Source organism: Rhinoderma darwinii, chromosome 1 (assembly GCF_050947455.1).
Source record: "Rhinoderma darwinii isolate aRhiDar2 chromosome 1, aRhiDar2.hap1, whole genome shotgun sequence".
NCBI lineage: Eukaryota > Metazoa > Chordata > Amphibia > Anura > Rhinodermatidae > Rhinoderma > Rhinoderma darwinii.
This window is the reverse complement of record NC_134687.1, coordinates 423,500,852-423,527,783: the sequence shown is the minus strand read 5'-3', so window position 1 is coordinate 423,527,783 and position 26,932 is coordinate 423,500,852. Positions and strand designations below refer to the sequence as shown.

Below are 26,932 nucleotides of genomic sequence, written 5' to 3'. Positions count from 1 at the left end.
GTATTGCAGTATATCGTGCAAGCGATCCCACGATCGCTGGTTGAAGTCCCCTTGGGGGACTTATAAAAAAAAAGTAAAAATTTGTAAAATAAAATCGTTTTTTTAATGTAAAAATAAAATAAATTAAAAATGAAAAAACAAAACCTTTTCTCATTTTCCCCCTAGAGCATAGTAAAAAAAATATATAAATAAACATAATTTGTATCGCCGCATCTGTAAAAGTCTGAACTATTACAATATATCATTATTTAACTCGCACGGTGTACGCCGTAAAAAAAAAAATTGTAAACGCCAGAATCGCTATTGTTTGGTCACCTAATCCCCCACAAAAAATGGAATAAAAAGTGATCAAAACGTTGCATGTACCCCAAAATTGTATTATTAAAAACTACAGCTTTTCCCGTAAAAATTAAGTCCTCATACCACTTAATCGACGGAAAAATAAAAAAGTTATGGCTCTCGGAATTTGGCGACACAAAATAAATTACATTTTTACACTTAGTTTTTTACTACTAAAAGTAGTAAAATATAGAAAAAATATACATATTTGGTATCGCCGTAATCATATTGACCCACAGAATAAAGTTAACATGTTGTTTTAATTGAATTCCGTAAAAACGAAGCTCAAAAAACAATGGAGGAATCGCTACGAACAACTACAACTCGTCCCGCAAAAATCAAGCCCTCATAGGACTATATCGACGGAAAAATAAAAAAAGTTATGGCTTTTGTAAGGTGGGGAGGGGGTTACGACGGGAAGGGGTTAAAATGAAAAAATCCTGGAAATTGATCACTCTGTGTGTAATGAATATATATGAGTTTCACTTTTTGAGTTGAATTGCTGAAATAAATAAAGTTTTTGATATTTTAATTCATTGAGAAGGACTAGTATACCTCAAAATCAGTACAAGATAAGTAACAGAAAATTTCACAAGCAAAATACAGGCGCGTTTTTGCGTACGTATTCTGGCCGCAAATCCCAGCCCGACCATGGGCCCAATGACCTGAACTAACAGCATCACATAGTGTGCCCTAACAGCAGGCAAACTCAACAGACAGACTTGGGGTCCTTTATGCAGGGCTCACTGCAGAGGGATTCGCTGATCTTCGATTGCATCACCGGGTTTCCGGAGACTCGATCGAAGAGGGGAGTCCCCTTTGATCATGCCGCAGTCACAGACCATGGCGATCAGTGTTATACAGCTGGGGTCAGAATTTTTTCCGATCCCAGCTGAGTTCAGGAGGCTGCTCTATGTTCAGGACCAGAAAACTACATGATGCAGAGATCAGGAAGTTTGTCTGTACACAGCACCCCACTGAAACACCAACGTACATATGAAAGCTTGTCTACGGAAATTATATCACTTGTTTTATGGATGTTGGGCATTGTGGGATAATGTGTCCCCCTTTTTAGTATATTAGGGACTTTGTTAACGGCTTGGCCTCTTCAACATTGTAAGCCTGTCCTCTGAGCAACAAGCTTCACAGTCCACACATTATTTTACTGGCTCCTTAGGGTATGTTCACATGGCCTATTTTCGGCCGTTTTTCAGGCCGTAAACGCCCGAAAAATCGGAAGCAGAATGCCTTCAAACATCTTCCCATTGATTTCAATGGGAAAACGGCGTTCTGTTCCGACGGAGCGTTTTTCGTGGCGTTTTTTTACGCGTAAAGAAACGGCCGTGAAAAAGAAGTGCAGGACACTTCTTGGGACGTTTTTGGAGCCGTTTTCCATAGACTCTATTGAAAAAAGCTCCAAAAACGGCCGTGAAAAACGCAGCAAAAATCGCGAGTGGCACAAAAAATGTCTGAAAATCAGGAGCTGTTTTCCCTTGAAAACAGCTCCATATTTTCAGACCTTTTTGCTCACTGCGAACATACCCTGATTCTTTTAATACATCACATAAACCAGTGTGTTTTGCTGAATCTTCAGCATTGGTTGGAGACCTTAGACTCAAAATGTAATGTTTTATAATCCTTGTACTCTCTTACCCATTGTACGTTTTCACGTTCACCAAAATAGACTACAACTTTTGTAGTACTACAATATGCATGTGTTCATTCCTAATACAGAGCAATATTTGGTCTGAGGAACACGTCTGAGCTCAAGCCCCTATGCTCTTCTTTACTGTTCTGCCAAGCAGAAAGCAAGAGTGAACGTGAATTTGTTGACAATAAATCTCCACCTAGTGGCACTAAAACGAATAGTAAATAACTGGCCTTTTTGACTTCTGCGGGGTCGCGAACACCATTAAGGCCCTTTTACACGGGCCAATGATCAGGTGAATGACTGTTCCTACCAATGCTCATTCCTGATCATCACCCTCTGTAGAGATCAGTTGATAATCATCAGTTGATCATCTTTTATGCGGCCACAAAAATGGTCGCTTGCCGGCCGCACATCTCCCAGTGTAAACAGAATGTGCTGCCGACCTGATGCAAAATGTATGGGGATGATCGATTTGTATTAACAATCGTTCATCCCCATACTTGCGATCATTGCTCCATGTAAATGGTGTAAACGAGGGCCTATCGAAATGCTGTATTGTCAATCGGCTCTTGTTTAATGGGCAGAATATCTGCCCATGTAAAAAGGACCTTTTATCCTGGGTAGTTAGAAGCTAGACCAACATTTACATTTATCAGCCAAATAATGTCCATGAGGTTTGTAACATCAGCTGGCTGGTGTGTTCCCCTTCTCATATCTTTGTCTATTATATTGTATTCTATCCTGTATCCTGTTATATCCCGAATATCAGGATTGTTTTACCCTACTTATTCATGCTTGTCTTATTTATGTTTGTCTTATTCCTACTCTTCCAGCTGTTTTCCAGCCACTGCACCTCGGATCTCCTGCAATCTTTATTTCCAGTCCATTAGTATGTCTTTGTTTTATATCTTCTTTTTCTCCAGGCGTTTTCTTTCAGAAAACCAAGCGGCAATTATTTTGTGCCCTGGATATTTTACTTATCCCATGTTAAGCATTATTAGATAAATTGGAGACCTTCAGTACATGCAACCTCATTTATCAATTAAATAATCAATAATACCATTATAATACATGTAAATGGCCATTTCTATCAATGTACATGAAATAATACATGCATAATTGATGCTAATTATACAGGTATTATTCTTTTAATGAACCACAATCTGAAAACTGGTCCAGTCAAGTTTACCCCTTCCCATGGAGGGAAACATCAATCACCAGACCGGTATTGACGTAAAACATTCTTTTCTTTTCAAATTGGGGTTCTTCAACAGCTGTATATTATAAGGAATGCCGTTATATGATAAGAATATTACAATATATAACCTGTATAAAAGCACATTGCTTGTATCCTCGTGCTTTTCTGTGAGCATGGAACTGAGTAGCTTATCTTGTACTCTTTAATTTGTGGTCCTATGTATATATCCACCCATAATTTGGTGTTCCATGGGTTAAACATTGCACTATTAAGAGCTGCAGTATAACTCCTCTTATTCACAGGGCTTTCCTCTCTGCCACAATTCTGTCTTATCACGCCGCCCTCCTCTTTTCACACACGAGGTGTTCCATATTCTAGGGGAAGCCAGCCGCCCTGCATCACTCTTAATTGGATGCGAGAGCTGAGCTGGCCGACAGAGAGAATGGGGGCAGCCGGAGGCGCCCCAAGGGAATCCCCCTCCCCTCTCCTGCTTTCCCTGCTCACATTGCAATGTGCACCAAAGCGGAAACCCTGAGTTCTAGTATGTGCTCCAGCTGCCTGTGATAACCAACCAGAATCCTTAACACATTTCTGTCACATGGGCCTCAGCACTGCGCTCAGAACGGTCTAAAATATGTATTGTGTCTGTGTTTGGTCACTTAAATATTTATTTTCAGCTCGTTTATAATATATCTGTAATGCAGTCAATCTGTGATACAATTTGGCTTTCCACTTCCCATGATGTTTTAGTTGCAAAGGTCGAGGATATCCCTGCCATTAGGTGCTAATGTTACATCCTGTAATGCTCAATAAAGTAAGGATCGAGAGCTTATCTCCACGAAGAAGAGGCCATTGAGGAATAATTCTTACAGCAATAAACTAAAAAAGAAATGTCTCAGAGAATACACAATTTTTTCAAAAAATTTATATAATTTTATTAGTCCACATATGAACAAACATAGCCCCCCTACAAATATATACATACAATGTAACCCCGCCTGTAACACACTCAATCAGTGTGGATCTCCAAAGGTTCAAGCTAATACTCAATGGAGGAGATGATGGCAGTTGGACCGTATACCTGGAGAGATCACACCTCGACGTGCGTTTCGCAAACCTTCGTCAGGAAGCGAATGAGCTACTCTTTATCCTGGTTTAAATACTAAGTGAAAAAAAGCGATATCCACTGGCGCACATTGTGTAGAGATGGGCGGCATTGACACAGATGGAGTGACGCATGTTGTGAACGTGGTGCTGCATGCGCCATTGGATATAGTTTTTTTTTTCACTTCGTATTTAAACCAGGATAAAGAGCAGCTCATTCACCTCCTGACAAAGGTTGCAAAACGCACGTCGAGGTGTGATCTCTCCAGGTATACGGTCCAACTGCCATCATGTCCTCCATTGAGTATTAGCTTGAACCTTTGGAGATCCACACTGATTGAGTGTGTTACAGGCGGGGTTACACTGTACTCCACAGGTAAATTTACTTTCACTCTTGAGTATTAGGATATGTTCACACGGCCTATTTTCGGCCGTTTTTGGGCTGTAAACGCCCGAAGAATCGGAAGCAGAACGCCTCCAAACATCTGCGCATTGATTTCAATGGGAAAAACGGCGTTCTGTTCCGACGGGCCGTATTTTTACGCGGCCGTTTTGAAAAACGGCCGCGTAAACAAAACGGCCGTGAAAAAGAAGTGCAGATCACTTCTAGGGACGTTTTTGGAGCCGTTTTTCATTGACTCTATAGAAAACAACTCCAAAAACGCAGCGGAAATTGCGAGTGGCTCAAAAAACTTCTGAAAATCAGGAGCTGTTTTCCCTTGAAAACAGCTCTGTATATTCAGACGTTTTTGCGTTTGTGTGTGAACATACCCTGAGCTTGAACCTTTGAGAGCCACACTTATTGAGTGTGTTACAGGCGGGGTTACACTTTAGATATACCGCCAGAGTGTGTAATTATTGTTTTGTGGATCAACTGTGAAATACGACTTTGATGGTATTATTCCTGGTTGTTATATATGTTTTTTAACATTGTATGTATATATTTGTAGGGGGGCTATGTTTGTTCATATGTGGACTAATAAAATTCTATATATTTTTTGAAAAAATTGTGTATTCTCTGAGACATTTCTGTTTTGGTTTATTGTATATTTACAGTGTTATGTCTTGATGATTTAATTATGCTCAGGATATACATAGGTTATAATAATTCTTACAGCAGTAAGATTATAGCAAAATGTACCCACGGTTTATATTGGATTCAATTTAGCTGGGCTGGGGGAAGCCCTCCTTGTTAGTACTATAAAAAGGATATGTTATGGGGTATAGAGAGACCAAAGACTTTAGAAGATCTGGGTCTATGAGCTAAGACTCTTAACAGTTCACAGGACAAAGGGCTCCAATTTTCTGCCAGAAACCTCTGAGCAGTGAGGAAGGGGTATCGGGTTGTTGTTTTTTGTCACTTTCTCTCTTCGTGCCTGTGATGCAACCGCATTGTATTGTGAGAGCTCTAACAGATATTCTGAATGACGGAAATCTCCAAGTAGAGCTAAATGGGTTTGAGCGCTTTTCAGAGAAAAATTGGTGGTGGTGTGACTTTACGAACCCCAAGTGGTGATGTAAATAAGGTTGGAAATCTACTTTATAATGCGAAGTATTGAGTATGGCGATGTAAAGAGATACTCTTTATATAAATAGATCTGTTTAAGAAGAACACTAGCTCCTTTTAAATCATAATAGGGACAAAAAAATAGCTCCTAGGCAACAAGATGTCAATGACTAAAAACCAGAACATACATTATATTTGCAAAGTACATGACTTAAGACTACCACTTATTGCCAGTGAACGTAGAAGAAAGCTCATGATGCAATTTAATCGTATAGAGAATAGTGCAGACGCGTGACTTCAACCAATATCTGCCCATCTGCTCCATTGAGCTGCCAGGAGAAGGAAGACGGGTAATCGGTGAGGGAGGACAGGTGGATGTATTAAGTAAGTTTGTTGTTTGTTTTTTTTTCGCTTTATATGCATCGCTACAGTCCTGGATGATGGAGATCCTCTTAAATGTCATGACGATGAATAATGATGGTACTGGGATATACTGTATATTTAAAATTGGATTTTTCCTTGAAACAACCTTCTTATCCATAGTGTGTTTATAAAAATGTTCTCAGAAGAGTGAGACCAGGACTCGTTTCAGCCTCACCACATTATGGATAACATTTGCACAAGTCTCTGAGACTTTATGTGTTAGGTCTCATGCACACAGCAAAGCTAAGTGCATAGAGCCTGCACGGCAGCACATAGAGTTCCTTTGGCGAGCCATAGGCATTCCATGTAGCGCCCTATGGTTCTCCATATGGTAATATGTTGGAGATTTTCTCCCCAATCTGACATAAAAACTGTATAATACTGGTGGCACACAGAGATTCAATATGGCTGCATAGACTGCTATAGACACCATATAACAGCTCCGTACAACTTGGAGCTTGAGCCCTTAAACAGATTCTTAATGCTTATTTTTTTTTAAAAGCACTAAAATGAGTTAAGTTTTATACCTGCAGTGATTTATTTGTTAAAGCCAAGTGTGGTTTTTTTCTTCCTCTGAATTTGGAAATAAATACATTTATAATGTGTGTGGATGTATATATATATTGCTGCTGTTGCCCACCTGACGTTCACAATGGGAGACAGATTGCAGTATTAAAATCTGGTGACATAAGAACTTTACAATACCTGACCTGGGAAGGTCATAAGGGATTCTCAATTCAGTTTGCCTGGCATGTGTGAAGATTAATTGAGGTTAGGAAAGGCCTTGGTAAATGGACAGTGTATGCAGGGCTGCCAGCTGTCAATTTCTAAGGATAACCTCTCCTTGTAAAGTCTATAGCTTGGTCAAGCTGCATTAATCATTTAGAGTCAGGCAGGCTTGGTGATTTGTAAATTTCTCTTGTAAGCATGGGTCATGACTTTGCATCACTTGAACATTGTAAACGTATCTGTCCATCTGACCGAGTAATAATTATTCTTTTGCGTTGGATTATACTATTAGACTAAATGGCACAATATTTTTTTGTACAGTTTTGTAAAGCGGACGTCTCGCCATACTATGCTTCCCTTACATAGGGCAGCATAGTATGATGACCGATGCTTTTTAATGGGGTTTTCAAATGCTACCCCTTTTTCATATGCCCTATTAGGACAATGTAAATCACCTGCTAATTTTGTGTGTTTTGGATATGAACAGTTCATTGGGTTACTTAGGATGGGTAAGGTTATGGGTAAGTGTGTTAATCCTGTTTTAGTTCTCTTATACATGCATTGTCCCAAGGTTTGCCAGTATGCTAGGGTACATAGGGACGAGGCTAGCTCAAGAGACTTGACTGTCTTCTGATAGTTATCCAGTTTAAACATGAGTATTCTAGTTTGCAATGCCATCAACTTTATTAAATTATTAATGTAAATATATTATATATTGTACAACAAAAGCAACTTTATAATATACAATTGTGTATCAACTCAAATAGGTTTCAATATGTCCTCTTGCCGTCAGATAATGGAAACATTTATTCTTTATTCTCATAGACTGAAACCTTTTATAATCTAATCCTGCTTTCATGCAGGGTTTATTTCAAGAGAAGTTAGATTAGCTCTAGGTCAGACAGGTTTTCAAGAGGCTCTGTCACCAGATTAGAAGTACCCTATTTCCTACATAATCTGATCGGCACTGTAATGTAGATAAGTGGTTTTTATTTTGAAAAACGATCATTTTTGAGCAAGTTATGAACAATTTTAGATTTATGCTAATTAGTTTCTTATTAGACAACTGGGCGTTTTTACCTTTTTACCAACTGGGCGTTGTAAAGAGAAGTGTATGACGCTGACCAATCTGCATCATACACTTCTCTCCATTCATGTCCATCTGTATTCACAGCACAGCGTGATCTCGCGAAATCACGCTGTGCTGTCACATACACCCACATTAACTTTACTGAAGTGTCTTTAGAGTGAATAGACATTGCCTCCAGGCAGGACGCGATGTCTATTCACACTCCCGACACTTCGCTAAAGTTTCTGTGGGACTTACTCCCACAGCACATACTCCCACAGTAACTTTACCGAAGTCTCGGGAGTGTGAATAGACATCGCATCCTGGCTGGAGGCAATGTCTATTCACTCTCAAGACACTTCAGTAAAGTTAATGTGGGTGTATGTGACAGCACAGCGTGATCTCGCGAGATCACGCTGTGCTGTGAATACAGATGGACATGAATGGAGAGAAGTGTATGACGCTGATTGGTAAGCGTCATACACTTCTCTTTACATCGCCCAGTTGGTAAAAAGGTAAAAGACGCCCAGTTGTCTAAGTCACCATGGGTCTGGGCGACATCCCCCCACAGCTACAGCACCACAGCAACAAAGATCACGCAACACCACAAAAAAAGTGAACAGGTGGATTAAACTCACCTTGCCTTGTAGTCTACAAGGCCAAACTGAGAACAAATATGTAGAAACTCTTATAAAGTCTCCATGAGGTGGCAAGTGGGCTTATACAGTTTGATCAAAATGTTTACGAAGAACCTCATTTTTTTAAATTTTGCGGAGTTGCAATAGATCAAGTATAGCAAGTGGATGTGTGGTCCAGGTTTTCTTCCTTGTGAATTTAAAGTACATGTGTGTAGTTTAAGAAAACTTCTGACATGTCATATTGCTATGACATATCCGAGGTTTTTGATATAACGAGACCCATGCAAACTGCTGGAACGAAGGGGTAGAAACACTCAGATGAGCACTGTGCCTCGTTGGCTGTTAGCTTTGTTTGGCTTTTCCCTAATCAGTACATTGGACGGGCTCTAAACTTTCTCTGTCTTTATTATGCCACCTGTCAAACAATAGGTACACTTGAAAGAGGATATCCACCCTTTTAAATGCCAATTTTTTAAATTTTATTTTTTATCTTAATAGTTTCAAAAATCTGTACATATTACTTTTTTTAATATATCTTTATAGTAGTCGGGGCTGTATTTTTCTAATAGAGTTCTAAATCCCCTGCATAGACATGGATTTAAAATTTAACACGTTGGCTTTCTGCACCCGCCACTAGAGGGAGCTTAAAAGCTAACTACATACCATTTTACATTGAAATACATAATAAAACACAATATCTTCTAAACTCCCTATAGTGGAGGCTGCAAGTGACTAACTAGAATTGTATAATTTAACTCAATGTCTATGCAGAGAATTTGTAGCTTTGTTTCAGAAAAGCAAAGCTCCTTCCACTATAAAAGATATATTAAGAAATTGATCAGCACAGAGTTTTGGTCCTTAAAACTACATGATAAAATAGGGGGAATTAAATGCAAGGCTGTGTTCACATTAGCGTTAATAGTGTCCGTTGGGCTTTCTGGTATTTTCAGTGCCATTCTAGCTGTCAAAAATACCGGAGCTCCAATGATGATCATTAAAATCAATGGTGTCCATCAGGAGTCGTCGGTATCTGTTCTAAAACTAATCCGGCACAGCTGTCGTAGCTCTGTTATAAATAGAAGCCATGACTCTAGTGTGAACAGAGCCTTATTTACATAAAACTGGAGAAACCTCTTTAAGAAAGATGTGTATTGTATATATTTTTTTCTTTGCTTAGATGTATCCGCATTACTATCGGTCTTACAAGGGATTCGTCCACTTACTATAAGGTAGATGGTAGTTGTACGTGTTCTGAAATGTAGTCATGCTGCTTCCTCCTGTAACCTCTTCTTCTTTCTTTCCTCCAGCTCACTTTGCAGAGTACACAGTGCAGAGTTGCCTTCTTTGAAGAGTTGTAATTTATCGCCTGTGAATTGCAGATGTCAGAAGTTCTCCAAAGATAGCGGGAAGGACCATAATGCAATACAGAGGCATCAACGCAACTGCAACATGGATTTCTATGAATATTTTGGAACTGCCTTTTTATTTTTATTTTTTTAAACCAAGCCTGTGTTATGTCTCATTACCACATATAGAAAGGGTAACACTACAAGGTACAATGATGTTACAGATGTTTTTAGTTTTTTTTTGCTGAAACTTTATTCATACCAAGATACAGTCCTTACAAAAATAGTATAGTAGTTAAAATAAAGTGGCATAAAAGGGCATTTCTCCAAACACTAAAAGGAAAGAATTTTTGTTTGGGCTATGCTCATGCTTGCCATTGCATTTACATGTATCCTCTTCCCCATCTTTATACTATCTTCTGCTGATCTGATTACAATTGTGCAGGTTACACTTTGTTATGCGCTTGACTGTGGTTTTCCTGATGGTTTGCCATGAAAAAAGGGGATGTGCAGTTAGTTATACATCAATAGACAATTGACTTAAAGGTGTTGTAACGTACACAAACTAAGAAAATATCCATGTAAATGCAAACTACTCCGCTTCTTTTTTTTTTTTTTTAGCAAATATTCGGCAGTGTATGTCATGTGAATAGCTATACTGTTCAGACTGAGACAGTGTTCCCGTTAATATCAATCAGCAGCTGACTTTCATCCAGCCAATCAGATGCATGTAACCAATCTAGTTTGTGTCTAATGCCTCTAAACCCCCTCTGTGCCACACTAATGAAACTCATGCAGTTGGCAAAAACCTCTTCAATAAGAAATAGTTGTTTTTATGAACATGTGGTAGAACTTCTAATCAAAAAGGGTATCTACAATTCACAAAAAATGCTTTCACCTTGCTGAACTTCTGTTCATCCACGGTATCCAAATATTTAATTTTATCATTTACCTGCCTAAAAGTTTTGATGCTTTAATAACTTGTTTTAATTAAAAACTCTGCACAAAAGGAGCACTACAAGGCTATGTTTACATGTTTATGATTTGCCTATGGCAAATTCTGACATGTATTTTCCAAAGAAGCCACGGCAGAAATTGGAGGCTGACATTCGAAATTCTATCACAGATGTGCGAGTGGATCCGCATGTGGATTAGCCCCATTGTCATTCAATGGGGTGAATCCAGATTCCGCACTGAAAAGCATGTCACCTTTTTTCCCACGGCACGGATAAATATCTGCGCAGATTTTATTTGCTGCATGTGAATGGGGTATCAAATACCCCATTCATTTGCACTAGATGCGGAATATCAGCGGATTTGATGAGGATTTAGGCACAGAATCCGTGCCTAAATCCACACTAGTTCCTGAACATGTGAAAATAGCCTTACTCTGAGTATTGTAAATGCTGTCCTGAGCTGGGATTGGAGACTATAGCAGTAAGGATGTCCTGTGTTTGCTATGGCTGCGTTCACAATGTGACTCTACACGGGAGATGTATATCTAGAGCCAAAAGCGGGATCAGATTTCCTGGGTACACATGGCAGGATCTGATCATGCCTTTGGCACTAAATACAGAGCTCCTGCACTGAGCTGTAATACGGCTTTGTGAATGCCGCCTAACACACATACACATTCACTCACACATGCATTGAGTTCTATGGAAGAGATTTACTAAGCAAAATGTGCCAGACACTTTTTGCACCTTCCTCAACAGTTTTGAAAAGTGTCCAGAGAGCTAAGATTAGTTTTACATCTTGGCAGTTTTATTAATGACACGCACCATTCTATTGGTGCAAAATACTTATATAGAATACGGCAGCCAAGAGGTGGTGTAAGAAAGAAAGTGTCTTAATGTCCAGCCAAATTCATCATACAGCATGCGCCATTGTCAATAATTTGGTGCAGTTTCTGTCTGTCTGGTCTAGTTTTATTCTGTCTAAACTTAGGACAGAACTATTAAATCTGGCCCTATGCAAATATGAATAGAGACTGAGGCATTATAAGATGTTCATACTGCTGCTGTTTCTGAGATTTCAGCTCAGAACTAAGTTTAAGAAACGTGTATATTAAAAGCTCAGTACTTTTAGTGATTTAAGTGAGTTAAAAGAGGTAAGTTATTAAAACCTGACAACCTTTTAGATATGGAGGTAAGCAGATTCTGGGGTGAAGCAGCATGGACAGAAAAACTCATGGAATTTTTGTGAACAGAGGAATTGCATTAAGCTATATGTTTGGCTAAGCTTAGGAAAGTATAAGGGTAAGTGGTTTCTGTTTATGCACTTATTGACCATTTACTATAGGCATTGTCTTACAACTGATATGGAATTGTCCTGTCCTACTAGAATGTATCTAGCAAATAGTTTTTACCTCCATTAGTTCAGGGGTTCTTGTTATTATGCATTGTTGTAATATTGTTAGGTATAACATATTTAATGCTTGTGCAAAATTATATTGTAATGTGAAGACTAGATGGTTTAGTATACACTGTAGCTGAGTATACTATGTGTGATGGGGCGCCATCCTAAAGGTTATGTCTACCTTTGCGTCCAAAGTTTTTTTGAATTAGAAAAAAAAATGGACAAACTTTACAAATAGACTTGATTAAAATCATCCGGCCGTTTTGTGTAGACCGGTGTTTCAATTGTTATGGACTATGACCCATCCACTTTGTAGTCTGATCCAGCAGCTGGAGCCATTAAGATGTTCATGGTTGCAAACGTGAACATGCGCATTAAATCTTAAAATATTCATGCAGGGCTGCAGTTAACCTTAATATCCAATCATCATAACGACAAATGTCCAGGAAGCTAAGTTATGGGAAGTTGTGTGCATGGCTTTTGTATATGAATTAAAAACAGAATTCACACAATTATTTCCCTGACTAAAACATATTGTGACCCTTTGAGGACGAAAAAAAATATTTTGGTTTGGGGTGCAAAGACCCTATAAGCAACTCCTGATATCTCAGCTTCCTGAACCCTTGTGAACGTGACTTCCGGAGTGCAATATTGGGCTTATCTGCAAAAAAAAATAATTCAAGTTTTGAGTGGAGTTAAGTTTTTATTAAAAATGGTTCCATTTATTTGGTTGTCACGGGTGCTTTAAGAACCCGTGAACTAGTTCTTAACACTAAAATATTTCTCTAGTTGTGCTGTTACAAAGGCTTCTTTTGTATGACCACAGCTTGTATTATTCGCTTATATCATTGCTTTTTACTTTAGTATCCAGTTTTACATTTAGCCCCTATAACTAGCTACACGGCAACATCGGTCTCCTATAGCCCCGACGACAGTGCCACTGCTGCTCCAGCGGCTGAGGGCAATGCCGTCACAGCTGCGGGACAACCCACATGTTGATATAAGAAAGGATGTGATATCAAGATGTGATGAAATGGGTCTAAATGTACAATTCATTGCTTGCACACAGGACTGACAAGTGACTCTCTTTAGTCCTCTTAACGCTCTTTCTTCACCAGCCTTACACATTTGGCATGAGTAATATTTTCTAAATCTGTGACACTGCAACTGAGGCGGGGGGCGGAGAAGAGGAAGGAGGGAGTTGTTTGAAGAGAGGACTCTGCCATGAAATTGTACTGACCTAATTCAGGTTTCTCTGATGGATTTTAAAATTTAAACTGCAGTATTTTATTATGTGTGTATATATATATCTCCTGTGTCTTCCCGCCAGTCTTGATGTTATTTGACTGGTGTAGGGGAGTGTTTCAGTATTGTTTTGTTAAAACAGTGTTGATTTTAAATAAAACAAAAAATAAAAATTTAAAAATGTGTGACTTATGGACATGAAAGTTTGTGCTTTTGAAAGTGTATCAAATAAGACACATGAACCTTGTACAAGATATTAAATGTGTATATTATGTATCTAAACACCAACCCGTAACAAGTCTACAGTAGGGACTGATTCATTTTGTACTGTAGTCATGATGAAAGATCAAAGACCTGAGTATTGTTGCCAAATACAGATAAACATCTAATGATTTTGTCAGTACTAACATAAGATAAATCTGTCAGCAGATGGAATAACATGCAAACAATGAAATAAGTTGTTAAAGAATATTCAAGAAATTTGTCTTCCCAAATACTACAGTCACAAAAGTATACCAAAGTTCACAAAAACCGTTTACAGGACCATCTGTACAAAAAATAAGGAATTTTGAAATTATTGTTAAAAGGTAAACCCCATTAATAAACAAAATTCACATTTCACAGTGGAAAAATGATATTTTGTGTTACTCTACAGGATGATTTCTTCTCCATTCAGGTCTTAAAGCGTACCTCCACTTTCAGTGAAAAAAGATTATAGTACAGGGGTGTGCACTAATAGTTTTTGGGAAAATACTTGTTTAGCGATGTTGCTTCGAGCAGCAACATGTACTATGTAAAGTCTGTGCTGCTGGCGGCTTCTAACTGTTCAGTGGGAGACAGAGCGTCCTGCTTGGCTCCTGTATTCCAGAACCGCCATCACTGTCGTACAATCCTATATCGCCAACGGCCGTTCTGCATACGGGAGGCATGGAGACGAGCAGGACGCTCTGTCTATAACTGCAGAATTATGAGCAGGCGACCGCACGGACTTTGCACAGACTGTGTTGCTGCTAGAAGCAAGATAAATAATACAAGTGATTTAGAAAAATCTTTTCTAGTGCACACTACTGTACTATAATCGTTTTTTCCTGAAAGTGGAGGTACGCTTTTGAGCTTTGTTCAGAATTCTGCTGGTTTCCTGTTGCCATAGTGGTTTTTTTGTGCAAATTGCCCTATAGAGTGTTGTATTGTGGTTCTGTGCAACTCCGAGGTTAGAAGTTGTACGAAGCCATAAAACTCCCATGTGCATGAACCTGTAGAGCAAAACGGTTAGACAGCAGGTAAGCCCCACCCTGTCATACATGTGACCTATTTCCAAAGACAACCAGCAGATCTTTGAGAAGTACTGCGTATGTAAATGAAGAAGACGACCTAAATAAATCAGTCCATATAAACACGATAAAGCAAAGTGATTGCAACGTTTTTTTATGTGGACTAGAACCGTGAAGTGTTTACAGCAGAATAATGCTTAACATGTGAAACTAATACAGGAGGCTATATGTGTGGTTGAATATCTAGATGATGTTGGCACATAGAACCAGTACATTGCATATCAGTATTAGATTACGGACTGATCCACCAATATACGACAAAGTATTGTACATATAAACATACTGAATAACCCAAAGTGAGAAGAGCTGTCCTATCATTTTCTGTTTTACAGCTTCACATGATATACGATAATTGTCTGTGCATTTTGGTATCCTGTTCACATTCAATGTCTCGATCTTTGAATAAGAATGGCCATTGTTACAGTGAAGGAAATAAGTATTTGATCCCTTGCTGATTTTGTACGTTTGCCCACTGTCAAAGACATGAACAGTCTAGAATTTTTAGACTAGGTTAATTTTACCAGTGAGAGATTATATAAAAAAAAATAATTATATATATTTATTTGCATTGTGCACAGAGAAATAAGTATTTGATCCCCTACCAACCATTAAGAGTTCAGCTTCCTCCAGACCAGTTACACGCTCCAAATCAACTTGGTTCCTGCATTAAAGACAGCTGTCTTAAATGGTCACCTGTATAAAAGACTCCTGTCCACAGACTCAATTAATCAGTCTGACTCTAACCTCTACAACATGGGCAAGACCAAAGAGCTTTCTAAGGATGTCAGGGACAAGATCATAGACCTGCACAAGGCTGGAATGGGCTACAAAACCATAAGTAAGACGCTGGGTGAGAAGGAGACAACTGTTGGTGCAATAGTAAGAAAATGGAAGACATACAAAATGACCGTCAATCGACATCGATCTGGGGCTCCATGCAAAATCTCACCTCGTGGGGTATCCTTGATCCTGAGGAAGGTGAGAGCTCAGCCGAAAACTACACGGGGGGAACTTGTTAATGATCTCAAGGCAGCTGGGACCACAGTCACCAAGAAAACCATTGGTAACACATTACGCCGTAATGGATTAAAATCCTGCAGTGCCCGCAAGGTCCCCCTGCTCAAGAAGGCACATGTACAGGCCCGTCTGAAGTTTGCAAATGAACATCTGGATGATTCTGAGAGTGATTGGGAGAAGGTGCTGTGGTCAGATGAGACTAAAATTGAGCTCTTTGGTATTAACTCAACTCGCCGTGTTTGGAGGAAGAGAAATGCTGCCTATGACCCAAAGAACACCGTCCCCACTGTCAAGCATGGAGGTGGAAACATGTTTTGGGGGTGTTTCTCTGCTTAGGGCACAGGACTACTTCACCGCATCAATGGGAGAATGGATGGAGCCATGTACCGTCAAATCCTGAGTGACAACCTCCTTCACTCCACCAGGACATTAAAAATGGCTCGTGGCTGGGTCTTCCAGCACGACAATGACCCGAAACATACAGCCAAGGCAACAAAGGAGTGGCTCAAAAAGAAGCACATTAAGGTCATGGAGTAGCCTAGCCAGTCTCCAGACCTTAATCCCATCGAAAACTTATGGAGGGAGCTGAAGATCCGAGTTGCCAAGCGACAGCCTCGAAATCTTAATGATTTACAGATGATCTGCAAAGTGGAGTGGGCCAAAATTCCATCTAACATGTGTGCAAACCTCATCATCAACTACAAAAAACGTCTGACTGCTGTGCTTGCCAACAAGGGTTTTGCCACCAAGTATTAAGTCTTGTTTGCCAAAGGGATCAAATACTTATTTCTCTGTGCACAATGCAAATAAATATATATAATTTCTGATATACCAGAGTTAAATGTATCACGTAACAATTTTGGGACTGCTCAACTTAGCGATCCCACATTGGTAAAAGCCAGGGAAAATACTAAGGTATTAAATGGAGTGCCTCAACATCCAGGGGCTGATAAGGTGTTTCCACACATTGCGGTTAACCAGGATTTGTTGTATCGGATAGATAACGTACGTGGGGAGGTTGTTGAACAGCTGGTGATACCCCAACCGTATCTTAGAACGGTGTTGGACCTGGCTCATAAACATGTGCTGGGTGGACATCTAGGTTGCGAAAAGACCAGAGAGCGTATCTTACAACGATTCTTCTGGCCGGGGGTATATACGGAAGTTCAGAGGTATTGCGAGTCCTGCCCGGAGTGCCAGATAACGGCTCCTATGCCACATTTTAGGAGTCCGCTGGTGCCTTTGCCTATCATTGGGATCCCTTTTGAAAGAATTGCCATTGATCTGGTCGGCCCTTTAGTCAAATCCTCTAGAGGACATCAATATATCCTAGTGGTGTTGGACTATGCCACACGCTACCCTGAGGCAGTCCCTTTGCGAAATTCCTCTTCAAAAGCCATTGCAAGAGAGTTGTTTTACATGTTTTCCCATACTGGTTTACCTAAGGAAATCCTTACCGATCAGGGAACTCCCTTTATATCCAAAATCACCAAGGAATTATGTAAACTGCTGAAAATTAAACACCTGCGTACCTCTATATATCACACTTAAACTGATGGTCTTGTCGAAAGATTCAATAAGACATTAAAAGGCATGTTGAGGAAGGTTGTTAGTAAGGATGGGAAGGATTGGGACTGTCTTCTGCCCTATTTGATGTTCGCTGTGCGTGAAGTTCCTCAATCATCCACAGGGTTTTCTCCTTTTGAACTTGTATACGGCAGACAACCCCGTGGTCTCCTGGACATAGCCAAGGAAACCTGAGAGCAAGAGTCCACACCTTATAGGAGTGTAATTGAGCATGTCACGTTGATGCAAGACCGAATCGCTGCAGTCATTCCGATAGTTAAGGAACACTTGGAGCAAGCTCAGGATGCTCAGAGCAGGGTGTATAACCAAACTGCTAAAGTTAGAAATTTTAACTCTGGTGATCGAGTGTTGGTCTTAGTGGCAACCGTAGAAAGCAAATTTCTTGCTAGATGGCAAGGGCCGTATGAGATAATTGAAAAGGTGGGGGATGTAAATTATAAAGTTTACCAACCAGGTAAAAGGAAGACAGTGCAGTTATACCATGTAAACTTAATTAAGCCATGGAAAGAAAGAGAGACCCTCGTGGCAGTAAGTACCCCCTATGATGGTCTTAACCCAGATGTGTATGAATCAGAATCCCTCGCAAAGCCACAGAAACAAGAGACAAAAGAGTTTGTGCAGAGAAACACAGACGTGTTTTCAGAACTGCCAGGACAGACTAGTATAATAAAACATGACATTGTGACCGAGCCTCAGGTTCGGGTCCACTTGAAACCCTACAGAGTCCCTGAAGCTCGCAGAGAAGCCATATCTGAAGAGGTCAAGAAAATGCAAGACCTTGGGATTATTGAAGAGTCAAAAAGTGAATGGTCAAGTCCCATTGTATTGATTCCGAAACCAGATGGGTCATTACGTTTCTGTAACGACTTCCGCAAGTTAAAATGAGATGTCAAAGTTTGACGCATACCCAATGCCAAGAGTTGACGAGTTAATAGAGAGACTGGGCCATACAAGGTATTTTTCAACACTTGATTTAACCAAAGGCTATTGGCAAGTTCCCCTCACGGAGGGCGCCAAAGAGAAAACTGCATTCATCACCCCGGATGGTCTGTTTCAATATATTTGTTTACCATTTGGGCTACATGGGGCTCCAGCGACCTTTCAAAGGTTAATGGACAGTCCTCAAACCCCATCGTCAGAATGCTTCGGCATATCTGGACGACATTATAATCTTTAGTGATGACTGGGAAAGCCACTTACCAAAAGTACAGGCAGTACTAAACTCCCTCAGAGCCGCGGGGTTAACAGCAAACCCAAAGAAATGTTCCTTAGGCTTGGAGGAAGCACGGTATCTGGGGTACATAATTGGGAGAGGGGTGATAAAGCCACAGGTCAACAAATTGAGGCTATCCAAAACTGGCCCCAGCCCTCAACCAAAAAGCAGGTCAGAGCTTTCCTAGGAATTGTAGGTTATTACCGCAGGTTCATTCCAAACTTTGCCAGCACAGCAGCGCCCCTGACAGATCTTACCAAGGGAAGTAAGTCTGTCATGGTCAAGTGGGACACGAAGGCTGAAAGCGCCTTTCAAGAGTTGAAACTGGCCCATGTGTAAACCGACCAGTCTTAGTCACTCCTGACTTCAAAAAGGAGTTTGTTGTCCAAACTGATGCTTCTGATGTGGGGCTCGGAGCAGTTCTGTCACAAGAGGTGGGTGGCGCGGAACATTCTGTGACCTATTTGAGCAGAAAGTTTACCCCGGCTGAGAAAAACTATAGCATAGTTGAACGTGAGTGCTTGGCAATTAAGTGAACACTTGAGTCCCTGAGATAATATTTATTGGGTCGTCGGTTTAGGTTGGTTACAGACCACGCCCCTCTTACGTGGATGTGTCAAGCTAAAGAGAGAATTTCAAGAGTTACACGGTGGTTTCTTACTTTGCTGAACTTCAAATATACTGTGGAACACAGAGCAGGAAAACTGCAGGGCAATGCTGACGCTTTGTCTAGGACACACTGCCTTGTAGCTAAATGTGTCCGATCCCACGGGCTCGAACAGAGGAAGAGGGTATGTGAGACAGTGACAGGTAAAGTCATTGAGGGAAGGTACATTTCCCCTAGAATCCTGTCATATGTATCCTAGGCTCCAGGGAATGAGTATTTTTTGCAATAGAAAGCTCTAGCTTTCCAATCTCGGCTTAAGGAAAAGCCGGAAAAAAGGGCCTGGAGTTGGATTGGGGAAGAGCAGGGCGGGTTCCCCAATCCCTAGTCCATCTCTGTTTGTGGGACAAGGCTGCTGCTCAATTAGCTGCACCTGCAGCCTGTGTATAAAAAGGTGCAGACACAGTGTGTGTCAGTCTTACCCCTGACTCAGACCGGAGACTACTAAGTCTGGAGTAGCCTGTATTCTATGTGAGTAAAGACCTGTGTTACTTTGTGTCCAGTGCCTGGTAGGAAGGCACTTGGTATAGTTAGATAATATCTTGTTTAGTTAGTGCTCAGACGAGCAGGATTTATTTAGTATTTTGCCTTGTTGTACAAGATGCTGTTTCTTTGACAAGAATAAAACACAGGCAAAGCCCTGTTATGAACTTTAATGCACGGTATCCCTGTCTCTGGCTACGAAGAAACCACTGTACCAACCTCTCCTGATGCTAAACCCTCACAATATATATATATATATATATATATATATATATATATATATATATATATATATATATATATATATATACATACACACACAATGCCAACTGGCACAGTGATGTCATCCAATTGATGTCATATAGAAAGAAGGAAATATGTCAGCCATATGCGAAAGTGATCCAGTTAGCCCTTTAAAGACAGTCATTTCTCGTTTTTACGTGTTAGTTTTTCCCCGTCTTCCAAGAGCCATAACTTTTTTTTTTTCCGTCATTAGAATGGTGTGAGGGTTTATTTTTTGCGGGGGGAGTTTCTATTGGCACAACTTTAAGTATAATGTACTGGGAAACGGGAAAATAATTATTTGTGGGGTGGAATTGGAAAAAAAATAAATTCCTCCATTGTTTTTTGGGTTTCCCTTTTACAGCTTTCACCGTGTGGTGAAAATGACAACTTATATTTATTCTGCAGTTTAATAAGGTTATGGTAATACCGCATTTTTATATATCTTTTTTTTATATTTTACTACTTTTACAAAGAAATAACTGTTAAAATATTTTTTTTGTTTCACCACATTCTGAGAGCAATAACTATTTTTTCATCGATTGAGCGGTGTGAGGGCTTATTTTTTGCTGGACGAGCTGTTGTTTTAATTGGTACCATTTTTTTGTACATAGGATTGTTTTTTATTTAAAAAAAAAATTAGCTCTAAGTTGACCAATAAAACAACGATTCTGGTTTTATTTTTTTCTAAATAAAATTCTATGCCCTTCACCGTGCGAGTTAAATAATGGTTTATTGTAATAGTTCGGACTTTTACGGATGCGGAAATATAAATTTTGTTTATTTTCTCCCATTTTTACATTGTGCTATGGGAAAAGTGGGTTCTTTGAGCTTTTAATATTTTTTTTATTTTTTTTACACTCCTGAAAAATTTATTTAACTTTTTTTTTTATCCCCCTAGGGACAATACACTGCAATACAAGTGTATTACATTATATTGTCATTTTTACAGCCTTCTGCTAAGCCATTCGCAGAGGCAGACCAGGGGGCCTTTACTAGGCCCCTAGGCTGCCATGACAACCATCGGCACCCCTTGATTGCGTCACGGGGGGCCAAGGGGCTGTCGGAAGGGGTCGCCCCCTCTTCTTACGGTTTAAATGCCGTGGTCACTATTGACGACGGCATTTAACTAGTTAAACCGCCAGGAACAGCACGATCTCTGTACCTGACCATTAGAGCAGCGTGTCAGCTGTGATATACAGCTGACACCTGGAGCGGACTTCACCTTTCCCCCGCTCCATGACGTACAGTTTCATCATGGGGTGGGAGAGGGTTAAAAACATGTTAGGATATACTTCTGTGTGTGAATTCGAGTTTCTAATCTAGAATAAAAAAAAAAAAAAAAAGCAATGATCTATGCTGTTCATAAGCTTTATTCACTTACAGGCTGAACAATCTATTAATTTCACTAGGGTAGTGTAGGAAAAGCCTTTTACTTCCCTGCTAAGAGATAGCGATACACTATATGGACAAAAGTATTTGGACAGACTTCTTATCATTGAATTTAGGTGTTTCATTCAGTCCCATTGCCACAGTTGTATAAAATAATCACCTGGCCGTGCAGTCTGCCTTTATAAACATTTGTGAAAGAATGGCGCGTTCTAAAGAGATCACTGAATTCCAGCGTGGTACTGCAATATAATGCCACTGCTCACTACACCCCTTAATAAATGCAGTTTCCAAAATGGGGTCACTTCTCAGGTATTTCTTTTATTATTTCACATCAGAGCCTCTGCAATTGTGAACCAATACTTTGTAAATCACCAAATGTCAAATGTCCAGGCAAAAGATTAGGGCCACATGTGGGGTGATTCTAAAACCCGGGAAACACAGCATAAATAATTAGAGAGCTGTCTTGTTATGGTGGCACAAGCTGGGCACCACATATTTACATGTCTATAGAAAAAGATTTCCCTCTGCAACATCGAGTGCACACTAATTTCTAGAAAACACCTGCGGGGTTAACCTGCTCACTACACCCCTAGATGAATACCTTGAGGGGTGTAATTCCAAAATGAGGTCACTTCTGGGGGGTTTCCATTGTTCTGGTCCCACAGGGGCTTTGCAAATGCAACAAAGTGCCCAGAAACCAATCCAGCAAAATCTGCGCTCCAAAAGCCAAATGGCACTCCTTCCTTTCTGAGCCCAACCATGTGCCCAAATAACGGTTTGACTACATATGGGCTATTTCCGTACTCTGGAGTAGTTGCTTTACAAAAATTGGGTTGCTTTTTATCCTTTATTTGTAGAGAAAATGAAAAATTTTGAGCTAAAGCTACATATTGGAAAATTATGTAATTTTTAACATTCACTGCCCAATTCTAATAAAATCTATGAAACAATTTTGGGGTTATAATGCTCACTACACCTCTAGATGAATTCCTTGTTGAGTGTAGTTTCGAAAATAGGGTCTTTTTTGGGGTGCCTCCCTTGTTTTGGCACCACAAGGCCTAAAATATAATTAAGAAAACAGGAAGGCCCTAAAATCCACTAGGTGCTTCTGGGGTCTCTCTTTCAGCCATTCGGACACTAAGGCCACTTGTGGGATATTTCTAAAAACTACAGAATCAGGGCAGTAAATGTCCAGTTGTAGTTCTCTGGTAAAGCCTTCAGTATTACAGAATAAAAATGATTAAAATGGCATTTTTGCAAAAAAAATAAAATTTACAAATTTCCCTTCCACTTTGCTTTAATTCCTGTGAAACGCCTAAAGGGTTAAGAAACTTTCTAAATTCTGTTTTGAATACTTTAAGATTTTGCGGTTTTGCAGTTTCTAAAATGGCGTGATTTGTGGGGGTTTCTAATATATAGGTCCCTCAAAGCCTCTTCAGAACTGAACTGTTCCCTAAAAAAAAATAGGCTTTTAACATTTTCTTGAAAATGTGAGAATTTACTGCTACACTTATAAGCCTTGTAATGTCCTAGAAAAATAAAAGGATGTTCAAAAAATAATGCAAACGTAAAGTAGATATATGGGATATGTTAACCAGTAACTATTTTGTGTGGTATTACCATCTGTGTTACAAGCAGATACATTTAAATTTAGAAAAATTCAAATTTTTGCAAATTTTCCCTAAATTTTGGTGTTTTTTAAAAATAAAAATTGAATTTATTGACCAAATTTTTTCACTCACAAAGTACAATATGTCACGAGAAAACAGTCTCAGAATCGATTGGATAGGTAAAAGCATTCCAAAGTTATTACCACATAAAGTGACACATGTCCGTCTTTAAAAATGAGGCTCTGTCATTTTGTACAAAAGTGTCTGTGGCGGGAAGGGGTTAAGGTACAGAAACGGAAGTAAAACATAAAAAGATCAGTCAGTAGAACCAGCAGCTAGCCTACCTGTTGACAGTTTCTAGGCACTTTTTTTTTTACACTGCACAGAGTGGCTGTAGTGATTGTTGACCAATTTATTTGTGCAAATATTTTCAAACTACAAAAGTATGTTTAACCCCTTCCCGACATTTGCCGTATGGATACATCATGGAAAGCTAGTGCTTCCCGCATTTTGCCGTATTCATAAGCCAAATGCTTGGCACCGGCTCAGAAGCTGAGCCAGTGCCATCATCACTGGATGTCAGCGGTATCTTACAGCTGACATCTGGCTGTAATGGCGGGGACCGAAATTAGCGTAGATCCCCGCCATTAACCCCTTAAATGCAGCGCACAAACGCGATTGCTGTATTTAAGGTGTTTGCAGCTCATCGGAACGCCAGCAATGAAATACTGGCCTCCCGGTATGCCTAGCACGGAAGCAGGTCAGGACCCGCCCGGCGGCGGAGCCTGATCAGCTTCCGTAGCCGCCGGCAAGATGGCGTTGGCTCAGGAAATGATCCGGCGTCCTCAGCGGTGGAAGTCAGCTGCATGTTACAGCTAACATCCACCTATAACGGCAGGAACCGGAGCTAGCTCCGATCCCTGCCATTAACCCCTTCGATGCAGCGATTGAAAGCTGCATCTTAGCGGTTGCTAGCAGAACGCCAGTCCTGACAGGCAATCAGGACTGGCGACTGCTGCTATGGCAACAGGAGACACAATAACCTCCTGCTCTGTCATTACAGAAGCCGATTAGGCCCCGCCGGGAGGCGAAGCCTAATCGGCTTTCTGTCAGTGAATAACTGACAGATCTAATACATTGCGCTACCTACGTAGTGCAATGTATTAGAAAAAAAAATCTGACAGTTGGACCTTCAAGTCCCCTAGTAGGACTTGAAAAAAAGTTTAAAAAAAGTGAAAAAATATAAAAGTTTGAAAACATAAAAAAAGTTTCAAGTAATAAAATAAAACACAATCGCACTGTTCCCGTATCAAGTCCATTATTATTGAAAAAAATAAACCATACGTATTTGGTATGGCCGTGACCGTAAAGACTGGAGGTATAAAAATATTATATTATTTATTACATGCGGTGAACAGCGTAGAAAAAAACTTAAAAAACTATACCAGAGTTTCTGTTTTCTGGTCACTTTGCCCTAGAAATATTGGAATAAAAAGTGATCAAAAAGTCGCACGTATCCAAAAATGGTACCTATAAAAACTATAGCTTGTGTCGCAAAAAACAAACCCTCATACAGCTATGTCGACAAAAAAGTTAAGTTCTGGTTCTCCCAACTTGGCGACAGAAAAAATACATTCTTTTTCCAAAAGTAATTTTATTGTGCAAAACATTGCAAAACACGAAAAAGTGCTATAAAATATGTATCGCCGGAATCGTACTGACTGAATAAAGATAACATGTAATTTATAACGCATGGTGAACTCTGTATAAAAAAAACTATGCCAGAATTGCGTTTTTTTGGTTACCTGGCCTCCCAAAAAATAGGATAAAAGGTGATCAAAAAGTCGCATGTACCCCAAAATGGTACCAGTAATAACTACAGCTCGTCCCGCAATAAAAAAAACCCTCATACCACTAAGTCTATGAAAAAATAAAACTAGTTAAGGCTCCAATATGTCAGGAAATAAAAAATATGCAGTTGTGCAGCCCGAGGGGAATATTTCTTCAGTTTCAAGAGGCGATTTATCAAGGCCCTAAAATTAGGCAACCGGGAAGGGCCCAAACATATCTGCTGGAAGCGAGGGTGCCCGTATTATACCAGGACAACACTACCCAGCAAAATTCCTCAAGCTGCAAAGTTGCGGAGTGTGTACCAAAAGGGGCATATGAAAGGACGCCATATATCAGTGCGACACTGGCCTGTACAGAAGGATTAAATCACATCGTAACACACATCTATGGATAATTTTATTGTTTTTTTAGTCCATTTTTATACCACCTGACTATGCCCCTGATGTACTCTGCCCTGCTTACATGTACCCCCACATTCTAAATGGAAACACCAGCAATACTCAAACAAATCTACTACCAAGCAAAATCTGCTCTCCAAAAGCCAAATGGTGCTCCCTCCCCTCTGAACCCTACAGCGTGCCCAAACAGCAGTTTCCTTCCACATATATGGCATCGCCATACCCGGGAGAACCCTTTTAACAATTTTTGGGGTGTGTGTCTCCAGTGGCATAAGCTGGGCATGACATATTTGCCACTGAAATGTCACATCTAGGGAAAAATATTAATTTTTTATTTGCACCATCCGCAGCGCATTCATTTATGGAAAAGACCTGTTGGGTGAAAATGCTCACTACACCCCTTAATAAATGCCTTGAGGGGTGTAGTTTCCAAAATAGGGTCACTTTCTTTTTAGTATTTCACATCTGAGCCTCTGCAATTGTGAACCAATACTTTGTAAATTGCCAAATTAGGCCTCAATTTTACATGGTGCTCTTTCACTCCTGAGCCTGGTCGAATGTCCAGGCAAAAGATTACGGTCACATGTAGGGTGTTTCTACAACCTGGAAACAGCATAATAATTAGAGAGCTGTCTTGTTATGGTGGCACAAGCTGGGCACCACATATTGGCATATCTATGGAAAAAATCCCATTTTCACTCTGCAACATCGAGTGCACACTAATTTTTACAAAACACCTGCAGGGTTAACATGCTCACTACACCCCTAGGTGAATGTAATGAGGGGTGTAGTTTCCAAAATGTGGTCACTTCTGGGGGGTTTCCACTGTTTTGGTCCCACAGGCGCCCAGAAACCAATCCAGCAAAAGCTGCACTCCAAATGGTGCTCCTTCTCTTCTGAGCCCTGCTGTGTGCCCAAACAGCAGTTTATGACCACATATGGGGTATTGCCGTACTCGGGAGAAATTGCTTTACAAATGTTGGTTCTTTTTTTCCTTTATTTGTTGAGAAAATGAAACATTTTTAGCTAAAGCTACGTCTTATTGAAGAAAAAGGATTGTTTTTTATTTTCACTGCCCAATTCTAATAAATTCTATGAAACACCTGTGGGGTCAAAATGCTCACTACACCACTAGATGAATTCCTCAAGGGGTGTAGTTTCCTAAATGGAGTCACTTTTTGGGCGTTTTCATTGTTTTGTCCCCTCAGGGGCTTTGCAAATGCGACATGGCCTCCGCAAACCATTCCTGTTAAATGTGATCTCCAAAAGCCAAATAGCACTCTTTGCCTTCTAAGCCCTGCCGTGTGTCCATACAGCCGTTTATTACCACATATGGGGTTTTGTTTTACTCTGAGAAATTGCTTTACAAATTTTACAGTTCTTTTTCTCCTTCAGTCCTTGTGGAAATTAGAAAAAAAATTGCTAAACCTACATTTTATTTGACAAAATGTAGATTTTCATTTTCACTACCTATTTCCAATAATTTCTGTAAAAAAC

The 26,932-nt window shown here is 39.9% G+C and overlaps 1 protein-coding gene across 6 annotated transcripts in view; it reads left to right on the top strand.

Annotated features, from left to right (window-relative positions):
- The window catches only part of NF2 (NF2, moesin-ezrin-radixin like (MERLIN) tumor suppressor), a 184,580-nt gene extending 170,785 nt beyond the window's left edge, over window positions 1–13,795 (top strand). For all 6 annotated transcript variants that reach the window (XM_075829842.1, XM_075829860.1, XM_075829810.1 and 3 more), the window contains one exon: window positions 9,966–13,795. In XM_075829842.1, coding sequence (XP_075685957.1) covers window positions 9,966–10,016 — 51 coding nt within the window. In that variant the 3' untranslated portion in view covers window positions 10,017–13,795. The remainder of the gene's footprint in view (window positions 1–9,965) is intronic.
- Window positions 13,796–26,932: the final 13,137 nt, after the last annotated feature.